This window comes from Camelus bactrianus, chromosome 18 (genome assembly GCF_048773025.1).
Source record: "Camelus bactrianus isolate YW-2024 breed Bactrian camel chromosome 18, ASM4877302v1, whole genome shotgun sequence".
Classification (NCBI taxonomy): Eukaryota; Metazoa; Chordata; class Mammalia; order Artiodactyla; family Camelidae; genus Camelus; species Camelus bactrianus.
In genome coordinates, this window is record NC_133556.1 from 27,859,772 (window position 1) to 27,879,986 (window position 20,215).

At 52.7% G+C, this 20,215-nt stretch overlaps 1 protein-coding gene across 14 annotated transcripts in view; it reads right to left on the reverse strand.

Annotated features, from left to right (window-relative positions):
* MAPK8IP3 (mitogen-activated protein kinase 8 interacting protein 3) overlaps window positions 1-20,215 on the reverse strand; it is a 44,884-nt gene that overhangs the window by 15,520 nt on the left and 9,149 nt on the right. For 5 of the 14 annotated variants that reach the window (XM_074346567.1, XM_074346568.1, XM_074346569.1 and 2 more), the window contains exons 2-8: window positions 14,865-14,985; window positions 12,969-13,039; window positions 12,629-12,720; window positions 6,256-6,400; window positions 2,237-2,483; window positions 1,763-1,865; window positions 1,410-1,528 (exon numbers count right to left, since the gene is read on the reverse strand). In XM_074346567.1, coding sequence (XP_074202668.1) covers window positions 1,410-1,528; window positions 1,763-1,865; window positions 2,237-2,483; window positions 6,256-6,400; window positions 12,629-12,720; window positions 12,969-13,039; window positions 14,865-14,985 — 898 coding nt within the window. Of the gene's footprint in view, window positions 1-1,409; window positions 1,529-1,762; window positions 1,866-2,236; window positions 2,484-4,802; window positions 4,925-6,255; window positions 6,401-12,628; window positions 12,721-12,968; window positions 13,040-14,864; window positions 14,986-20,215 lie in introns of those variants that run through there. The other 9 variants (XM_074346566.1, XM_074346564.1, XM_074346572.1 and 6 more) reach the window with 7 other exon arrangements.

A 20,215-nucleotide genomic window follows, 5' to 3' on the forward strand; every position in this document is an offset into this window, starting at 1 on the left:
ATTACTCCCAAGAGCTGGGGTCTCGTTCCAACCAGAACTGAGTGGTGCTCAGAGGCAAGAGTCCTGTCAGCCATCACAGTGCAAGTGCTGAGGGCACAGAGACTCCTGCGCTTTGCTACCAAATGAGAAAAGGATTCTCACATCTGGCTCCTCAGAACAAACACCCATCAGATGCACTGGGAAGAACTTCCACGAAGACGCCAGCTGGGCCCTCTTCCTGCGGGCTCAGGCCTGGCTGTGTGTGCAGATGGGAGGCTGGCTGGGCAGCATGGTCCACACAGCCAGCTGAGTTGAAGCCCAGATGTGCTCCAGAGGCACCCCGAGGCCCCATGGGCAGCGTGTGTCAGCGGGGAGGGACAGCCGCAGAAAGACAAACAGTGATATCTCTTAGATGCAAGGCAGCCCCGCCTCCTCGGGCAGCAGATGGTACAGTATGGACCATGTCAGAAGGCAGTCCTCCAAGATTTTGGAAGTAGACTTGATACCACCCACTCACCACGTGTCCAGCTGAGGCAGCTGCCCCAGGTTCAAGCTGCTGCCTCTTCCCATGAGAAACACCCTGTGGGCCCCCTCAGCGGGACTGGATGTAGGGAAAGGACACACCAGAACGTGCCCTGACCTTAGAGCCACACACTGCCCCAAAGCCCACCTCACTGGCTGTGGAGGTGGTGGTGGTGGGGCTCAAGCTGCAGCCCCAGGCCCTGGAGCTCTTGTCCCCAGCAGGGCTTCAGGGACAATGCTGCTTCTCCAGGCTTGGGCTCCAGACTCACAATCAGGGATGGGGTGGGGGGAGTTGAACCCCCTGAGAGACAGTGTGGACTTCCCACTTGCCACCCCAAGGGCCACAGCCTGGCCTCAGAGCCATACAGGCCGCCCTCAGCTACGGGCAGACACTGGGAAACACGGGGCACTGTGCATCTCATGGGCCCTCAGGGAGGGGGAACCAGGAGCATGTCTACATCAGGTGGGGCTCTCTGTACCCAACTCAGACCTAGCGCGGGGAGTTCAGTGGGGAACTACGGTGCAAGGGCTCATGGCGGGCACTGACCCCGTCTGGGCACGTTCCTCTTGGAGTGGAAGATTGGCAATGGCCACACTCCCAAAAGGTTCCTAGAGTGAACTGCCCAGGGGAGGGAGCTTGGAGCAGGGCTGGGGCTGAGGGTTACTGGGGTGGGCTTTTCCTTGGGGCGGCGAGATGTCCTACAATTAGACAGCTGCTTAAGACCCTGAACCCCGCTGAGTAGGACACTTTAAGTGGGCAAGTTTCTGGTGGGTGAAATACATCTAAATCTTGAGAGTTTGTAAAAAGCACTTCCTGGTTCACGGTTCACAGAGACTTTGCTTTCATCACAAACAAAATCAGCAACAGCAAGCCCGGGCCCTGCAGGCTGGGGCTGGCTTGTGTTTACCTAGCAGGTCGGCCCCTTCATCCACGTCCCCGATGACCTCGGAGCCCGCAGTTGACAGCTCGTGGTACAGGGAGTCAGTGTTGATGCCAAAAGCCTTGTTCACGATCCCCTGGGTCGGGCTGTGAGGACACGTGGCCAAGAAAGGCGGAGTGAGTGGCAGCACCCAGGACACCCCTGCGTGGCCGTTCACTGCCAACACTGTGTGGGCGGTGCAGGTGTGGCGGGGGGTGGCGGGTCGGCACCCTGGGCAGTTCTCCCACTTCCAGAGGCTGCGGGGGCACCTTCACCAAGGGCACCGACTCCTGCAGTAAAGGCTGAGCCCACTGGGACCGGGCTCTGGGCCCAGTGAGTACCTGTTGCCCGTGCGGTCCAGGCGGGGCTCCCGACCCATGTCCAGCTCTGGGGTGGAGTCGATAATGTCTTGGACATCAGACCACTCGTCACTGCTTCCCATGCCTGGGGGACACAGTGGAACCGGGGTCAGGAGGGTGACTGGCAGCTCCTCCCATGATTCATGGCTGCCCTCGGGCTCCCTTACCCAGAGACCCCAGCTAGACCACCGCCAGGCAGGGAGTGTCAGGAGAGGCTGCTTCCCAAGCTGGGGCTGGATGGGGCCTGTCTCCCAGAACTGTGCCTCCTTTCTAGGGTCTCACCTGAATAGGCCAAATTCCTCCCCTCCCTTTGCTCTAATTAGACTGGGTCTGTGGGATGACAGGGCTGAGTTGTGTCCCCCAAGTTCACATGCTGAAGCCCTACCCCCAGGTCCTCAGAACATGCCTGCATTTCGAGATGGGTCTTTAAGAGGTGGTGAAGGTGAATGGAGGTACCTATGCTGACGTTCCGCATCTCCTGCGTGACCTGCACCTCCATGTTGCGGCTGTTGCGCTTCTCCCGGGCCCGCTTGCTGTTCTTGGTGCCGGCACCGTACTCGCCCAGGGGCTGCAGGCCCTCGCTGAGGGGCGTGACAGCGGCTGAGGGCACGGAGGAGGTGGGCGTGTTGGACTTGGTGCCTGTGGTGCTAGGCGTGGCAGCCGCCGAGGACTGGCCCGACTCGGACATCTCGTCCTGCGGACACTGGGGCCAAACACAGGGAAGAGGGAAGCTCGTGGTTGGGGTCGCTGCCCCCCATGGCCCCAGGGGAGGCCAGGCAGACCACGCAGGCCACCGCCACGAGGCCCTCTTGATCGACTTCTCTGCCACTTGGCCACAGTAAAACACCATTCTGTGCACAGAATGGAAGGGACGGGGCCTCTTCTCTCCCATTGGGCTGATTCCTCCCAGCCTAGTCATTTGGCTCATCCAATCGCAGCCTCTGGCTTTCCTGAGGCAGCTGCCACCTTACTTAAATGGCTTGGATCTGGGCTTTCGGCTCACAGGCTCCCCAGGAAGGCCCGGTATGGCCGTGCATGATAGACATGAAGCTACAGAGATGAGGCAGGTAACCCCTTGCAGCCAGTGCGGTGGCAGAGAGAAGCCATAGCCCAAGGCTGGGCAGAGGTTCTAAATGGGGCTGGCAAGGAGGCGGGGAGGCCAGCATGCCTTCTAGTCAAGTTATCGCTCTTCCACGAGGCCTCAAGGACTAGTCCCTCCTGTTCCTGTCTCCTGCTCCCTACCCTGGCCATAGTCAGGGCTATGAAGGGTGCATACCACCCCAGTTCCACCTGTGGTGGCCTCCCCAACAAAGAGGCACCAGGGGACAGGTACTGCTTAACCCCCACGTCCCAACTGAATCAAAGTATGCCTTCAACATCTACATAAATGCAAATAAATGGAAATTCGACTTCCACAGAATGGGACATCCCCCAAATGTTCTGGGAGTGAAAAGAGACCAGATCACTGAAAACTGCAGTCGACCACCGACCTTAAGAATCTCCTTGGAACAAAACGAAAACAGACTCATAGAGAATGAATGGGCAGTTTTCAGAGGGGAGGGGGTGGGTGGGGCCAAACAGATCAAGGGGATGAAGAGGTACAAACTTCCAGTTGTACAATAAATAAGTCATTTCTATGTAATATACAGCATAAAGAATATGGTCAATAACATTTTAATAACTTTGGGGACAGAAGTGTGTAAATGTCAAATCATTATGTAGTGTAACTGACACTAACATAAAACTATATGTCACCTATAGCTCAAAAATTAAAAAACGTGACAACCCCCCCAACAAAAAAAAATCTTCTTGGAGAACACATTCTGTCTGAATAAGTATGGGACAGGAAGCAAGCATCCTTCTCCTGTGGGCTTTCCTCATGAAACTATTGGGCAATCTCAATAAAAGTAACCCCCGCTCTTCTAGTAACTAATATCAGTAACTCCCAACTCAGCCCTGGGGCAGGTGTCCCAGACACCACCCCTGCACCAGCAGCCTCTTGCATGGTGGCAGGAAGGGACACGGCCTCAGGAGGGGCTGAGGCCCCAGGGAGGGGGGAGTGCCGCTGAGAGGCAGCTCCCGTGCACAGCCCAGCCAGTGCTAGACCACGTGGTTCCCCCAAAGGACACAATTTCAGGAGATCTTTCTAATGGGAGGAACTGATGACAGGGGGGTGTTGGCCCTCTCTGTGAAGTGAGGACCAACCAATACTGGCCTTTAAATAAGAAGGGCTGACAGGACTCCTGTGGCTGCCTCTGGGTGACCATGAGTCACAGCTGGTTGGGAAACTTCCAAGACCTGCCTTTTCTTGACCTGCCCAGACCTGACAGGGCCCAGGCAGGATGCCGCCTCTCCCAGGGCTGGCTCCCAAGACTTCTCTACTGGGAACCTTACAACTCACGTCCTTCTCTAGGCAGGGCTCCCATCCTGGCGGCTGTGTCCCCAGGGGACGTTTGCTGATGTCTGGGGGCACTTCCTATTGCTGTAGCTCAGCACCCACAGGGCACAGGACAGATACTCGGCCGGATTGCCGATGTGCTGTGGTGAGCACCTCTGTGCAAACATTTTTGGTTTGGGTTCTGCAGGTTAGGGCCAGTTTGAAAGGAAAAACCCTTTGCTCTTCACCATGCCACACACACTGCACACTGTGGTGCTGGGGCCCTGTGTGCTGTCTACCCCATGCATAGAGGTGCCTGGGTGTCCCGCAGGGAGGCCCCTGCTGCCACTTGAGGGGGGACAGTGGGAGACAGATGTGCAGAGACTTCCACAAAGATGGGGTGGATGCACAAGCCCACACCTCCAGGAAGCACATGTTTTCTGGACAACCTGACTCCACAGCCACGTTCCCCAGCCTGTCTGCGGCTTGAACACTCGTGCCTGTGGGGTTTCGGCGGGCTGCCTGACCCTGGTAATCGATATGGGGAATTCTTTGGAATAACCAGGCTCCCCCAGCTACCCTAGCTCTCTGTCACCCTATAGGCCACCACTTACCCACAGGACATGCCCCCTGGCCACCACTTACCTAAAGGAACCTGCCAACCTCTAACACCAACGGGCAGCAGTGACCTCCAAATGCAAAGAACCCACATCCCAGCGGCCATGCCTCCCATGAGTAGCCACAACTGTTTGGTTAAAACACTGAAAATACAGTACATAAAAACAAAAAAACAAAAAAAGAACAACAAAAAAAAATTTAAAAATTAGAAAAACCTGAAAACCTAGAGCGTGAAATAAAAAGAACTTAAATGTAATTGTTAAAAAAAAAATCAAAGGAAACACACCTATGAACTAAAACAGAAAACGCTATGATTTATTAAGAGAAGACGGTTTCAGACACGGAGGAGGAGGAGAGGCAATGCCATGAGAAGACAAGCCGGCCCTGCTGCCCACGAGGCCTTGGTCCCCACAGCTGTCTGAGGCTCACGTGTCCCTTCAGGAGCCTCGGGGGTGCGCACCAGCTGCAGGCCCCCAGCCCTTCTGCCCGACTGCCCCCGCCCCACCCCCGGCAAGACAGCCAGTAACTGGAGGACGAGCACCCGGATCCAGAGCTGCAGAGGCGCACTCACTCCGCGGGACAAAAGCAGAGCAAGTGGGGAGGCTTTCTGACACAGCTCGCAGCTGGCAGCAACCTCCCACGGGTGAGCTGGACACTTCGAGTCGGAAGGACAGCCGGCAACAAGCTGCAGCAGGGAGCTTCCAGGGAAGCCTGGGACCACATCCATGGCCCAACCCAGCCTCTGACAGCCTCTGTGGGAAATCCACCAGACCTAGGGTGGCCCCCTCTACCCCAAGGTTGGCATCCTCACTGGGCAGTGAGGCCAGTGTCCTGTCCTGCCATGGCTGGCCTTCACCAGCCAGGCTGAGCTCACAGACCACAACCGGCAGCAAGTGACAAGGGGCCCTGAATGAGTGATGGGCCGTGAGAAGAGCCTGCCCTGGGCCTTCCCGGGGCCCCCGTCCTGGGGTGCACTCGCTGGTGAGCTGCACACACGTAGGATGTCCACCTTCTCAAACTCAAAGCCCAGAGGTCATTAGCATGGACAGGCAGGTAAGAAGAGCCCAAAGAAGAGAAGCTGACCCCTTGCCTTTGACACCCTCCCAGCTGGAGGGCGAACCTCAGACACCAGTGGGATAGCGAGTCTGAGGTAACGTCTGGTCTGGCTGTGAGGCTTTGGGGTATGTGGGAGATGGTCCCTAAGCGCAGCCCTGACACACGGGCATGCTCTGGCTGCAGAAGGGTCTAGCCAGGACTAGAAGGTGCTACACACGGACACGCTGGGGGTGGCCAAAGCAGCTGAACCTGGCCTGCGGCCATGCCCTCCTGAGCTGGTCCCGTTTCTCCACTGCTGTCGCACCTTGGAGAGAGGGTCACTAACTCAGGGAGCTGTGAAGGGTTGTTCACAAAGACTGGGCTTCCTGAACGAATGCAGAATGATGGGGAGGAGAACCCTCACTCCACAGCACGGCTACAAAACCTGGTAGCTGGAGCTCAACTGCAGCTGGCCGAGGTCACTCAGGTGCCAGTGGTCCCCCGCAGGCACGAGCTTGCCCCCCATCTGGGCACGTACCGTGCTGTCAGCCAGGGGGAAGACGTTCAGGGAGGTAGGGCGCTCCTTCCTGCTGAAAAGGGAGAGAGAGATGGGAAGGAAGAGGACGGTTAGATGGCGGCTCATGAAATAAGAGCTGAAAATGCTTTCTAGACATGCAGATGCCCATCCTGCAGCTGGAGCTGCTCTAAAGATATCCCTCATCCATATGGGAGTGAGAGGTCAGTGGTGGGGAGGGCGTGACCTCCTGGGGCAGCCTGTCACGCACAGGGATCTCCCACTTCCTCTGACCTACAGCCACCTAATCAAATGTGTTCACGCATTCATGGGAATCTTTGCTTCACTGTGATCCCCTCCTGCTACATTGTGATTTATTAGTTTTTATTTATTTCGACTTCAAACAGACACCTGCTATGGATGCTAAGGAATCCCACAGCAGTGCCTGCAACAGGCCCCTTGGCATCACAGCCAGCATTGACTGGTTCCCCTGAGTGGTGACTTTTATGATGATCCTCCTCCTTGGCCCTGCTTCTGCCTCCTGGAGCCACACAGAAGGAATCAAGCCTTTCAGCCCCTGTTCTTTGTCCCTTGTGGCCCTGCACGCCATGTGGATATCAATGCTTTTTCAGGAGACCTGTGTACAGAGTAAAGAGCAGCCCTGCCCTTCAGCTGGCGCTTTTCTCTTGCTCCAAGCGGTTCCTCCAATCATGGAGCAGAGACACTGAAGAGGGATCATTTTCCAGTTCTGCTAGGAAACTGGGAATATCCACTAGCCTGGACTGAAGCTTGGAGCCTCCTGCCGTGGACTCAGTCCCCAGGAAACGCTCCTCGGGCCATTAGTAGTGGTGAGGGCTCAGGACCCAGGCCCGTGGGCTGTGTGGAGTCCTCGCTGCTCAGAGTTGTTTAGGCTGTTGAGAATCAGAATCCTTTGCATCACAGCTTCTCAAGCTCAGAGCTTGACCCTCAGAGACTGAGGTGGGAGGGGTGGCGGGGAGTCAGGTGCAGAGGCTGGGTGGTCCTGGAGAGAAGATGGTGGCTTCCTAGTCGTGCTTAGAGGATGCAGGTGATGGAGAAGGGGAGTGGCGCAGCCACTGTGAATGCAAGTTACTACAGCTGGGTAGGCGGCATCATGGAGCAGGACTCTGGGAAGGACATCCTTCTGGCTGGGGCCCCTCACAGTTCTGGGGCTGCCAGGGCGGGGCTAGGGTAAAGCAGGAGGAGAAGATGGAATCTGGGGGCAGAGTCCTGCCCCGGCCCCTCTGTTCAGGGAGACACTGTCTACTGAAGAGCAGGGTCCCTGGACCCGTCGGGACCTCCAAGGCAGGGACAGAACCAGAGGAAGCCTGTGGGGCCTGGACAGAGTGGCCTCGGTGACTCGGGAAGGCAGTTTCCTGTAGACGATCTCAACTGCCTCATGCAGTTCTAATCACCCGCGACAGAGGGCACTTTCTTGGACAAGTCTCAGACCATCACTTGAGAGTTAAGGCGTCAAGTCGGAAAGCTCTGAGTTTGCAGACCCATCATGACCCCAGCAGCCTGAGGCTCAGTCCCCACCAGGCTGCTCTCTGATGACAGCTCCCGAGGCCCCCAGGCATCCGGAAGGCAGCTCCCTCGGGCTCCCAGCCCCACCCTCTAAATCCACTGGCTCCCAGTGCTGGTGTGGGGACCCCTCTCCCAGGGCCCAGCTCTGACTTCGCATCAGACGCACACAAAGGGTCCCGCGGCCCCAGGCTGTCACCAAATAATAGAGGGTGATGGCAGGGGCAGAATGTGGGGCTGCCTGCCTCAAAGGGCAAGGGACGCTTATCCGCTGCCCACTCCCACAGCTCTGTGCGCGTACAGCCAGGCCGCGCTCCCCAACAGAAACCTTCACTGGGGATGGAGTCCCATCTTCTCCCTGCCCTCCACCCTGAGCCTCAGGAGCATTCGCTGCACGTGGTTGACTGCTGGCTCAGGGCCCCGCCAAGGCTCAGTCACTGTGCCCTCTTGTTACCACCCCACAGCTCCCTCTGGAGACACCAATGCTGTCCCACTTCAGAGGCTGCACTCAGAGGGGTCTCACTGCTGGCTCTGGGCCCAGTCTCTGAGTGACTGAGCTGGGCTGCCTGACGCCAGGGTGCTGGGTCTCCACCCCCACCCACCGCCTCCCCAGCCCAGGGCTGCGGACACGTGGTCCGACCTGCACACAGCCGTACGTTTGCTAGCGGGGCCTGCACTGCCGCCTGCTTTGGGGCTGTCTCGGGGATCTGGGACTGGCCCACCGCCTCCTCAGCATCAGGCCTTATAAATGCCACATCAGGAGCCTACGACCTGTACCATCCCGGCAGGAAACGTGCCACTGGACTCGTAATTGAGAACCGTCAGCCGCCCTGGTGCTCCCAACCCGAGGCCCAGGGACTGCTGCAGTCTTTACCTTTTCCTCCATGACTGGCGAGGACTGCAGGGCAACAACAGACAAGGGCCAGCACACGGCAGTGATAGCACAGAGGGCAAGACAAGAAGACAACATTAGAGAGCGAAGGGCGGGGGCTTGGGTGGCATGTGTGCACACCAGAGAGTAAAGGCACGACGGCAGAGGACAGCCGGGCACCCCACCCTGCGCTCCCCCAACAGAAACGGACAGATGTGGACCGTGCAGACGCCTACACGGGACAGACGCAGGACACAAAGACACATGGCCCTCTTGACTCAGACAGCAGGTAACACGCACTCAGCACAGACCAGTGCATGTGGGCAACGCTCATGTGGTGACAGAGCACACAGAGCACACGGTCACATCTGCCACGTTCATGGGCCCAAGCAAGCTAACCATCGGGTTTTATTCTGAAGATACACAGATTCATGAAACCAAGCCAGGAGGGAAGGAGAACGGCCCGATTAGGTTCAGCGGCGAGCAGCGGCAACCTGGCACTACCGGTGGAGTTGGGGAGTCTGAACTCAAGCTGGGCAGACATACATGTTATGTCTCCAGAGGACCCAGAGTTGTGGCGGGACAGGGTGTACCCCAAAGGAGAGCAGACCAGGAGGGCAGGGCAGGGCCTTGTCCTTAACCGGCTGCTGCAGCAGCACAGGCCACAGGGGACCATCCCCCCACCCCATGCCCCCAGCCCTACAGAGGCCAACGCCCAGCACAGCGAGGAGGGCTTATGCTTTCTCTGTCTCCACTGGTGTGCACGCTGGAGACCTAAGGCTGCTGAACACCTCTGTTCACCCAGAAACAGGCCCAGGGCAGTCAGACACGCACGGTGGGCCCTCGGAACATCTCAGTGGCAGCAAAGTGTCTAGGCTGCGGAGGAGCGGCTGCAGGGACAGCAGGAGCCCAGGGTTTCCTACACCACAGCAGCAACCATGACGCCACCAATTCTGTGTGCTGGTAATGAAGCTCAACACCACCAGTTAGCTGGTAGGACGACGGGGGCAGCCCAGACGCAGCCCATCCTCTTTGCTTCCCAAACACATGCTGCTCCAGCACCACCTTCACCCCAGTCTCCACCCAGGAATATACCTTGACCACCAGGTACAGGAAGATACCTCCGGCTCCTCCCTCATCCCAAGCAGGCATCTCCTACAGGGTGGGGACTCTGGCTCGGGAAGGTGACTTGGCAGAGAGCACTGTGGACCCAGACACACACACCCCAGCCCCGGGGATGCCCCTCTGGCCAGACACGGCACGGCGGAAATCTGGACCAGAGCCCCTGTCTCTCCTGGACACTGGTGGGTAGGTTTGACTAACAAGGCTCCCATGGGCCTTGGCTGGTGTGGAGAAAGCCATTCCTAGGGCACCAACCACCAAGCGCATCCCGTCCAGAGGGGACTGACGGCTTTGGCCAGGCAGCAGGACCTGGACTTGCTGGCCCAGCAGAAGAGGCCCACAGAATCGCCCCTTAGGAAACAGCTCTTGGGGCTTCTTACAACCAGCCTGCTCTGTTCCCTGAGGACAGAGGAGAGCTCAGACACAGCCTTCAGGAGGGGAGTCCTGACCAGGAGAACGGCGGCATCTGCCACGGGCTGGGGACTTCCTCGGGGAGGGGAAGCTATCTTCTCCCAGGCCTGCCCATCATGCACCAGGGAGAAGCACTACTGTGGCTGGTGCTGGGCTGGTCCAGGCTCTGCTCAGGGCTGCAGGAGCCACAAGACACATCTTGACAGCAGGTTCCCAGGCTATGTCCTGTCTCCACTGTATGCAGTCGCCCACAAAAACAACACCCCATCTTCAATCACGCCATCTCTTCTATATTGAGGAGGAATCAGAGGTCCGACCCGTGGTGATGGCCAGTACCCTCAAGGCCCAGCTTTGGAGCTTGGGCAACTTCTGATTTTGGCTGAGTCCACATTGTCCTGAGGTTCCGAGGATGCCTATTTCTGTCGAGTCCCTTGGGTGCTGACCGCTGTGACTCAGGACCCCAGATGCTCTCGGCCTCCAAGTCCTGGGCCCAGAGGTCACCTCCCTGGCTCCTGGGAAAACTGGGCCCCTCTCCCTGGGCTCTCTGCTGTGTAACCTCCGAGGTGCTCCAGCCTTGAAAGTGGACTGGCAGGGAAACAGCCGAAGGCTCTGGAATGCCATGGCTCTCTGGAACCGGGCAGGCCCCCAGTACTTGTCAGAGATGCCCAAACCACCAGCCTTCGCAGCCCCAGCTCAGACTGCCCAGTTCAAATGATCCCCAAAACAACACAAAGAGTCCCCGATTCCAGGTTAGCATTCAGTGCAGTTACTTCAAAATTCCCTTGGGAACTTCTGAGTGCCAGGCGTGAGGATTTCATAGTGTTTGCAGGAGCTGGTAGCCTGGAGATCGGTATTTCCCACTTTTAGATGTACCTGACCCAGAAATGGTATCTGCAAAGGGTTTGGTAGTTTAACAAACTCCTTGATACATATTCTCTCACAGAGCTGGAGGGGGGCAGCAAATGACCCCCAAGGTACTATTTCCGAGGGCACAAGCATCCACAACGGTTGTAGCCCCTACTCCCCACTAAAAGCGGTGAGACTGTCTGAAAACCTGGATGACCACCATTCCGAGGTGCTACCAGGCCTCTGCTTACACACTACACGTTCTGTTTTCAAGTCAGAAGACTTGGCAGCTTTGCCCAGCATGACCCAGAGAGTAGCTGACGCCGACCTTTGTAGACACAACCCACCAAGGAGGCAGGTACAGAGAAAACAAAGCCTTTATGTGACTGACCAGGGGTTCCAGGTGTTTCACTGCAGGAACAAGGGGCCACAGCTGGAAATGAACTAACAGTAAGCTCGACCTGTGGGTCATGGGGTTCCAGCCTCCAGTCCCTTCTCCAGCCTAATGGAGATGTAGAAATTGGCACCAACCCGCCTGGCCTTCCAAGGGCCAGCTCCCTGCAGCTGGCCATACCCCAGAGAAGACCTTGGACAGTCTGCTGTCTTGGGGACAAAGGTGCGGCCTCATCCTGCCTGAAGGGCACTGAAGATAAAGGAGGAACCGGGCCTCTGCTCCCCGGATCAAACCAGCACTGGACTCCTGAGCTCAGACAAGCAAGGGCCACTGAACCTGCCCACGCCACCTGTCCCACACTGGGAATGCGGCTCCGCCTGCTGGTCACCAAGGCCTCCCCACAGGTGCAGTTGGTTCTCATGATTCAAGGTGATTATACAACCAGCAAGTCACTGCAAACACTGACTTTCCTCATAGAAGAAGTAAGTACATAGGTAGGTATACATCTCATAGCGATCAGAATTTTAATTCCTAACTCACCCTGATAGATTCTATTTGCTTTATCTTATAAAAGAGAAAACGAGGTGCACAAGTATTTGGTGGCTTGAACATGTCTTAGAGGACAGGGGCCAGAGCTGGGCTTCAGGTCCCACTAAGTGGCCCCAGAATCCCAGAGTCTTGCAGGACACTGCACTGCCCTCCTGCTTCTTTCCACGCCCCACCCAGGGTCTCTGCAGGAGGCGGGGATGAGTGGGCGGAGTGACGCTGGGTGTGACCTCAATTGGCACCCTGTGTGCTGGGTGACTTGAAATTTTCACCGCCCTGTGCACATCTGCAAGAATGCCAGGAGTGGTGATTTTGAGGCTACAAATAAATTTTAGTGAGCAGGTGAATGCACAAACACAGACTCTGCAAGTCTCAGGAGGGCTCTGGTGCAGGCCCACGGAAGGTCTACCTCAGCCCTTCCAAGCCCACTCTAGCGCCTTCCTCAGCACACACCCCTGCACAAGCCACATGCTCCGACCAGACACCCCTCTTTTTGAATTGGGGGAGGATGCAGCTCTCAGAGCACCCGTGGAATAGGGGTCCCTGGCTCTGCAGTCAGCTTCCCGCCCTACCTCCGCCCTGGCAGGCTGCCCTCGGTTTGGCTGTTTCCCCCAACCTGCTGCATCTTGGATCTCTCGATATGCTCCACGTAGGTCTGGATCATCTGTGAAGAAGAAACCCCCTGTGAGTGCTTCCTGCCGACCAGCCCCTCCCTGCCCTTGAACCTGCACTGTCTTCCCCCTCCCCCTCACTGGGCTCGGACAGAAATGAAGGCAAAGGCTAGGGAAGGCAATCATTGGGCCCCAAGGGTAAGAGTTTGCAGCTTCGGCAGGGGAATACCAGAAAACAGAAAAGCGGCCACGGTTTGCAGCCAACCAGGTGAGTGGGGCTTGGCTCCGCGCAGACACCCACCTCGGTGTGCCGCTGGTGCAGGGCGTTGTACTCCTTCTTCATCTCCGACTCCCGCTCCTCCAGCCGGGAAACTAGAAAACACAACCGCTTATAGTCAACTGCACAGCCCTCCTCTCCCTGGCTCCGCGTGTCTCTGGGCTGGGCTGCCGGGGGGCAGAGGGTTCCTGGACAAACTGTCGTCTGGCATGGGCTGCCAGCAGCGCTCCAAACTTGGAGATGGCTTCATCGGGAGAGCATGCCCAGGGGACGCTGGCAGGTAGGTTCTGACTGGTCTGGGTCTGGGGGTTTACTGTGTGTGGGCTGCTACTTGAGGGTGTTCAATCCTGCTACAAAGAAGAATGGTGGGTGAAACACACAAGTGTTACTATTTGTGCTTAAGTCGGCTGTGGCTTCTGAGGCGCAGGCACAACTCACTGGATGTGTCAAGTTGTGTCAAGTGTAGACAAGAAGTGGGCTGGTGGCTTATGGAAAGAGGCAGAATTCATCAGTAAGTAGCCTCTAAGACACGTAAAGAGAAAAGAATATCTGAAACCCAGGATGGAACACACAGGTGTCCCTTACACATGCCAAGGGCTGGAAAGACCAAGTCATGATCGTGCCACCTCTGGGCTGGTGGCTGTGTCACCCCCATGACACCCAGGATGGTCCCTGTGTAGGCTCTTCCTAAGAAACACAAGGAAACACCTGAGTGTCTCAGGGTGACTGTAGCCAACAGCGCATGCGCACCCCGGGCCTCAGACACCTTACGTCTGTGGCTCTTTGTTCCAACCTCAACTCTGCTGAACTCTGCACAGAGTAGGGGAAAGGATGTGTGACATCCTTGCTCTTCCCTCTCTGTGGCCCTTGCCCCTGGTGCTGACGAAGTGATAAACTTCAGCCTGTAATCTGGAGTTTGTGTTTTCCTTCTAAGAAAAGACAAGAAGGTTTCACATGTGAAAAGTATTCTAAGCAAGAGGAATATGAAGGACTCTGTGCAGTTATAGAAAGCACTGATCTGTGCATATCTAAAATGGGCCTTTTGCTTTGCCTCTACTTTGCAGAGACGTGTGTGTGTGTGTGTACACACTGGCCACCTGCTCACCTACACACCTGTGAGGTACCAGCTTTAGCCAAATGGTCTTCAGGTCTTGGTTTGTGGGATAGGGACGGACCCAACCATCAAACCATGTTTTTTTCTTGACTGGAGCTTGACTTTTCAGAGGGATGAAGGCCCCTGTTATCCAAGGGAATGAGGTAAAGCAGCAACTAGATCTCAACCATCAAAACCTCTAATTTCAGAAAACTGTTAATTACACAGGTTGTTTTAACTTTGACAGTATAGTTTAAACAAAGGCTTCTGAAAGCTAAAATAATCGTTATGATAAAAATAATAATTAAACAAAAAAACCCTGCCCTCGCCTCTCCTTGAGAGGGACGGGGCATTCCCACAGGCACCCTGGTCAGCCGTGAGCCCCCCCTTGGAACTGTCACTACAGGGGCCCCGTTGTCAGGCCCAACTTTCAGGTCACGAAAGAGCAACATCTCACACTCAGGAACCCCCAGATAGCAGCCAGGAGCTCTGTCCTGAAGGACCATAACAAGATCACAGATTTGTGAATTTGGGGTCAGACTGCAGCATTAAGCAAAAGTGCTATGTCATTATCAAAGGGACCTTATTTATTTATTTTGTTTTATTTCCCTAAACGAGTCGAGGCCACTGACAGAAATACAGAGCAGTGTAAAGAGATAAAACAAGTAACTGAGAGAATCGCACTGAAAAGAAAACCAGGCTGTCCTTGGGTTTTTCTTGCTCTCTTTGTATCAAAGGCTCTGGGCACCCCTCCTGGCCGGCCAGGGAGGGTCTGAGGATAACTAACACATTCAAACACGGCGTCCTTTCAGAGGCCAGCAACTTACTCTGATCTGAATAGTTTTTGGCCTTCAGTTCCAGCTGGCGAGTCTGAAACTCATAGTGTTCCACCTGGATTTGGAGCTCTTTCTTCTCTTGTTCCAAAGCATCTTCAAACTCAATGAATTTCTGTACATGCAAGGAAGAGGAACAGCAGGTGTTAGGAACATGGGGAGGCCAGGGGCAGTAGCCCCTCCCAGCAGGGCCCAGGCCTCAGGCACAGAATGCGGTCTCCCCAGCCCCCTGCGATGGCCTGCCAGAGACAGTGCAGGAGAGCAGGGGCTGGAGGAGCTGCCCAGAAGTCGGTAACACAACCTTCTAACTGGCTACCCCGAAAGTCACTCAGGGCCTGGAGGTGAAATGAGCTCATGCACGCTCACCTTAATCTTGAAATCCTTAATAATTTTTAAACAAGGGGGCCATGTTGCCAGTTTTGCACTAGGCCCCACAAATTAAGTAGTTGGTCCTTATGCAACAAGGTAATATTAATCCTCTTGGTACGATACATCTAAAAGAGGCCAAGTGTATTTTCTTGGTCTGTATCTCAGTCGCTGCTCCGTTCAGGAAGCTGTCATTTGGTGGAGTGACCAGCAATGTACGGTCCTGCTCCGATTCTTTTAAAAACCAGATTAGGGGTGGGGGTTGTTGGTCTAGATTTGGAATCTGCACCTTAACATGCTATGTTTCTGGGGAAAATTATTATCAAATCAAGTGAGAAGAAAACATTTTGTAAAACAAGAGAAAATCCTCAATGGTCTTCGGAGGAGATCTAGCTTACCACTGACAGCCTGGGGTGGGGGTGGGAGGCGGTGAAGCCAGGCTCCAGTCCAGGGGGCATGGCCCCAGGCTAGGCGATGGCACAGATGCCACAGCCCTGATAGGGAGCTGTCAACACCTCGATTTTACTAAGTAGGAAATGGAAATACTAAGAAATTTCATTTGTAGGAAACATAAATATCAACTAGGTTCTGAAAATATAGTCTCAGAAGATGGGAATATAAAACCGGTTGCTGATTCCAGGTTTTGGGTGTCAAGAAGAGTTGGTGAATTCATGGTGGTCACGGCCGTGTTTCCCATGACAACAGCACCCAGTCACTCCCCCCTCCACCACTCTCCACCCGCCCCCCAACTCTGGGCCCCAGAGACACTTGACTTCCTACAGCGGCTTCTCAAAGGTCTTTGTGCTGAAAAGCACTGGGGCTCCTGCCCGAAGGATGACTCATTCTGCGCAGTGAATGAGAGGGCAGAACACATGGGGGGAAGGGGAGGGGCGGGCAGGGAAGAAGCTGCATCAGGAAGAAAATCTGTGTTAATGACATCACATGCAGCTTAAGTAAAATGAAGACAAAACCACCCCACTGCTGGGAAAACACACAGAAGAGGTGAAGTAGCACACAAAATAAAAAAAAAGTGGTTCTGAATGACCATGGATATGACCAGCAAAGAAGAATAAACAAATGCTATTAATTGGCTGGTAAAGCTATTTTTTTAAATTGGGTAATTCAAATTCCTATTCCTTAAAGAATATTTAAAGAATGACATAAACATATACTTTTGTAGAAAAATCAGATGAGAGTGTGAAAAATAATACTTTTAAAGTATTATTAAAGTATAAAGTGAAAGTAATACTTTTAAAAAACCCATAATTCTACCATCCAGAGAGGGTCAGTTAAAACTGGGTGACACTCTTCCAGACTAGTGTGTGTGGGGCGGGGAGGGCAAATGTGCGATCACCTTGTACGTAGTATTCTGACCTGGTTTATTGGCTCATTTACCCTGGAGCATCTATGTGGACAAATGTACTCTACCACTCCCACTTTTAACAGGTGTGTGTTCCCTGTGAGTGTGTGTGTGTGGAACATAGTTTACTCAACTGATCGCCTATTATTGTTGGACTTGGGTTGCTTTAAAATGTTACCACTTGTGTATCTGCCCAGTGGCATCCTGCTGTGGTTGGGCTGATGACTCTTCTGAATGGCATCCCACCCCTACATCCCCCGGGGCAGGCGGTGCCCTTCCCAGAGCGCCCACGGCCTCTGTCTGCAGCCCGACAGCAGCGCCGCCCACCTGACAGGTGGGAAAACAGCCCCGCGTAACTGTTTTCATTTTTAGTTTCTTGATGACTGATGATCCTGAGTAAATGTATCAGTCATATATGTTACTTCTTTCGTGAACAGCTTATTATGTCTCCTGTCCGATTTCCTACCATGTGTTCAAATTTTTCCCAACAATCTGTAAGGACTTATCACACCTAGTCAAGAATCTGTCTTATATGCTGTAAGCACTGTCTCCAGGATGTAATTTGTGGGTGCACAGTATAGAAGTTTATTTACTTCTATACCATTTGCTTAATAATATACTCTTTCCTCATTGCTTCGAATGCTACCTTTATCATATGCCAAATTCTAATACATATTTCAGTCTATTTCTGAATCAGTGCTAAAGGTTTTCTTAAACTTATAGTGTTTCAGTATCTTTTAATAGCTGATATATATCTGCTCTCTGAAGTCTTCCTTTTCAATATTTTCTTGGCTATTCCCACTTGTGTCTCCTAGATTAAATTGAGAATCATCCTGAATCACTTACATATTTTTTTTTGAACAAACATTTTGCCTGTCATAAAGCATAGGTTCTCTAGTTCTTGGGAAGGGGTCCCTGTTTTTCATGACAAAATGCTCAGGCTTGGATTTGGGATAAAGAGAAAACTTACCTTGAAGAGCTATTTGATGGAGAAACTGGGGCTAAAAAAATGGAAATCTTCTTTAAAATGAGCACTGTGCTACCTCCAAGCTGTAGCACCTGAGTTTTACAAAAAGAGACGTAGTCTGTGGTACTGATGTCATTTCTCTAGAATTCTCATCTGTATTTCATCATATCACCTGCATTTCGTATCTGAGAGTCAGCTAAAAAAGATTTCTAAATGAAAGACGATGTAAGAAAATCTACTCCCAGATCCTTAAGGTCAGACAGACATTCCTAAATCTATCCTGATAGGTGGTCATTAAAATTCAAAGTAGACGACAGTGCCGAAAAGCCTTGTCAGGCCACCAAACAACCCCTATGCTTCGAGATTCCTGATGAAGTTGGCCCCAAACCAGGGCACATGCAGAAATCCTCTGTTGTTACGGTCTTTTCAGGCCTTTCAGCACCAGGAAATATGGAGATGTTGACTGTGAGAGAAAACACCTAACTAAGTAAACTGTGTCTATGCACGTCCTCAAGGCCAAAGGCAGAGGGCATCCCAGGGGGGCAGGGAGATGGTGAACACACAGGATATCAGTGGTTCTCAGGCCAGTGCAATCCTGGTGCCAAGGGACAGTCACAGGGCAGGACCACTCAGTCATCCTCTAAGCACCCGGCAGACCAGGGGTGTGAGCAATCACAATCATGGGGCAGCAACTCCCCAGATGAGCCAAAAAACCCCTAGAAACACACCAGCAGACTGAAGAGCCAGCCCCCAGCCCCCTGCCGGGCTAGGAGCAGATACCAGGGCATTGTCAGCCCTCCACAGGTCGGCCACTATGGCTGCTTCCCCACTGCCTTGGAGCTCAGCATCCCACCAGCCAGAGCTGACCTGGAGGGGATCGCAGGGGCTCCTAGTTCACAGGAACATTGTAAACACAATACAGGATCCATAGCTGAAAAGAAATCCTTTTTCTTCCCCTCTGGAAAAAAACCATTTCAATGTCACTGCAGTAATTTCAGTTAACAAGAATGCAAGATGGCCATTTAACCAGATGGAATACACAATGCCATCTTCATCAGGTATCATGAGGAATAAATGATGTGAAGGAACAGTGCCTGGCCAAGACTAAACAAATATTTAATCTTTAATTTCTATGAGGAAACGCTCAGGGCTAGACTCGGGATGAAGTGAAAATCATCTTGACAAGTGAAGAGCAGGGGACAGTCGTTGACGGGGCCGGGAATACAGCAGGGGCTTCACGGCTGGTGATTCAATGAATAAACGAGGGAAGGAGGTTGCAAATTCAAGTTCTCCTTCAACACAAGGGAGAGAAGCTATGGGAAATGGGGAGAGGTGTCAGCAGGGAACTTTATTCACAGAGTTAAAGTCACAAAAAAATTCAACAGATATTTTCAAAGAAGCAGAAAATATTTTTCTTTAAACATCATTTACTTTAGATTTAAGAGAATCAAGAATTTTCAGTGGTGGGGGACAGGGTTAGGTCTATAAAGAAGCCTTTCCATAAGAAAGTTTTAAAATTTTTCAGTTTTTATTGAATTTATCCCATTCAATTTATCCAGTATGAATGGTATGAGAAGAATAAAATTTTAACTGTCAGCACTTGGGTTGAGTGGGTCCACACAGCCCTGGATTGTAAAACAGTAATAATCTCCCACCTGAAACACTGCAGAAGGTGTGGCCCTAGCAAAGGGAAAACGTCATACACATGCTAATTACGGGTACTACAGATCTGAGTTTGTTTGGAATTGTCACCTGTCTGAGTCTAATCAAAATGTCAGGTATCATCTGATAACCTACAGACATTTTTTTGTTTGTTTGTCTCATTCTTTAAGGCCACCCTTAAACCTCCTGAGCCCTCCAAGAGCAACGATGAGCCACTAACAATTGAGGAAAACGCACCAAATGTGGCTTATCCTGAACACTGAGCTGTGAAATACCTAATTCTCACCTCTAAATATCAATATACCACATGATTCCCTTTTTAGATTTGTTTTTAAGATATCCTTCCCCCTCTTTCTCCCTAACAAAGTGCTCTGTTTTAAAATTAAATTCAACTTTGATTTTCAGAATTTGATTTTTGGTGAATTTCAAAGTATGTATTAAAGTCATGTGAGATAGAAGGCTCTTCCAAATTTTAGGAATCAAAGGAAGCTATTCTCAGTATCTCATGGAATAAGTTCATTCTTCCCATTTTATACATACAAGCAAACTTAAGTAAGAAACTGATTTTTCATGCCACATATAAAATTAAAACAACATAATAACCAAAAACTTCTCCAACTTGGGAAAGGAAACAGTCACCCAAGTCCAGGAAGCACAGAGGGTACCACACAGGATTAACCCAAAGAGGAACACATCAAGGCATGTAGTCATCAAATTGACAAAAATTAAGGATAAGGAGAAAATATTAAAATTAGCAGAGAAAAGCAACAAATAACAAACAAGAGAACTCCCATAAGGTTAACAGCTGAGTTTTGAGAAGAAACTCTACAGGCCAGAAGGGAGTGGCACGATATATTTAAAGTGATGAAAGGGAAAAACTTAACAACCAAGAATACTCTGTCTAGCAAGGTTCTTGTTCAGACTTGATGGAGAAATCAAAAGCTTCACAGATAAACAAGAGCTAAAAGAATTCAGCACCACAAAGCCAGC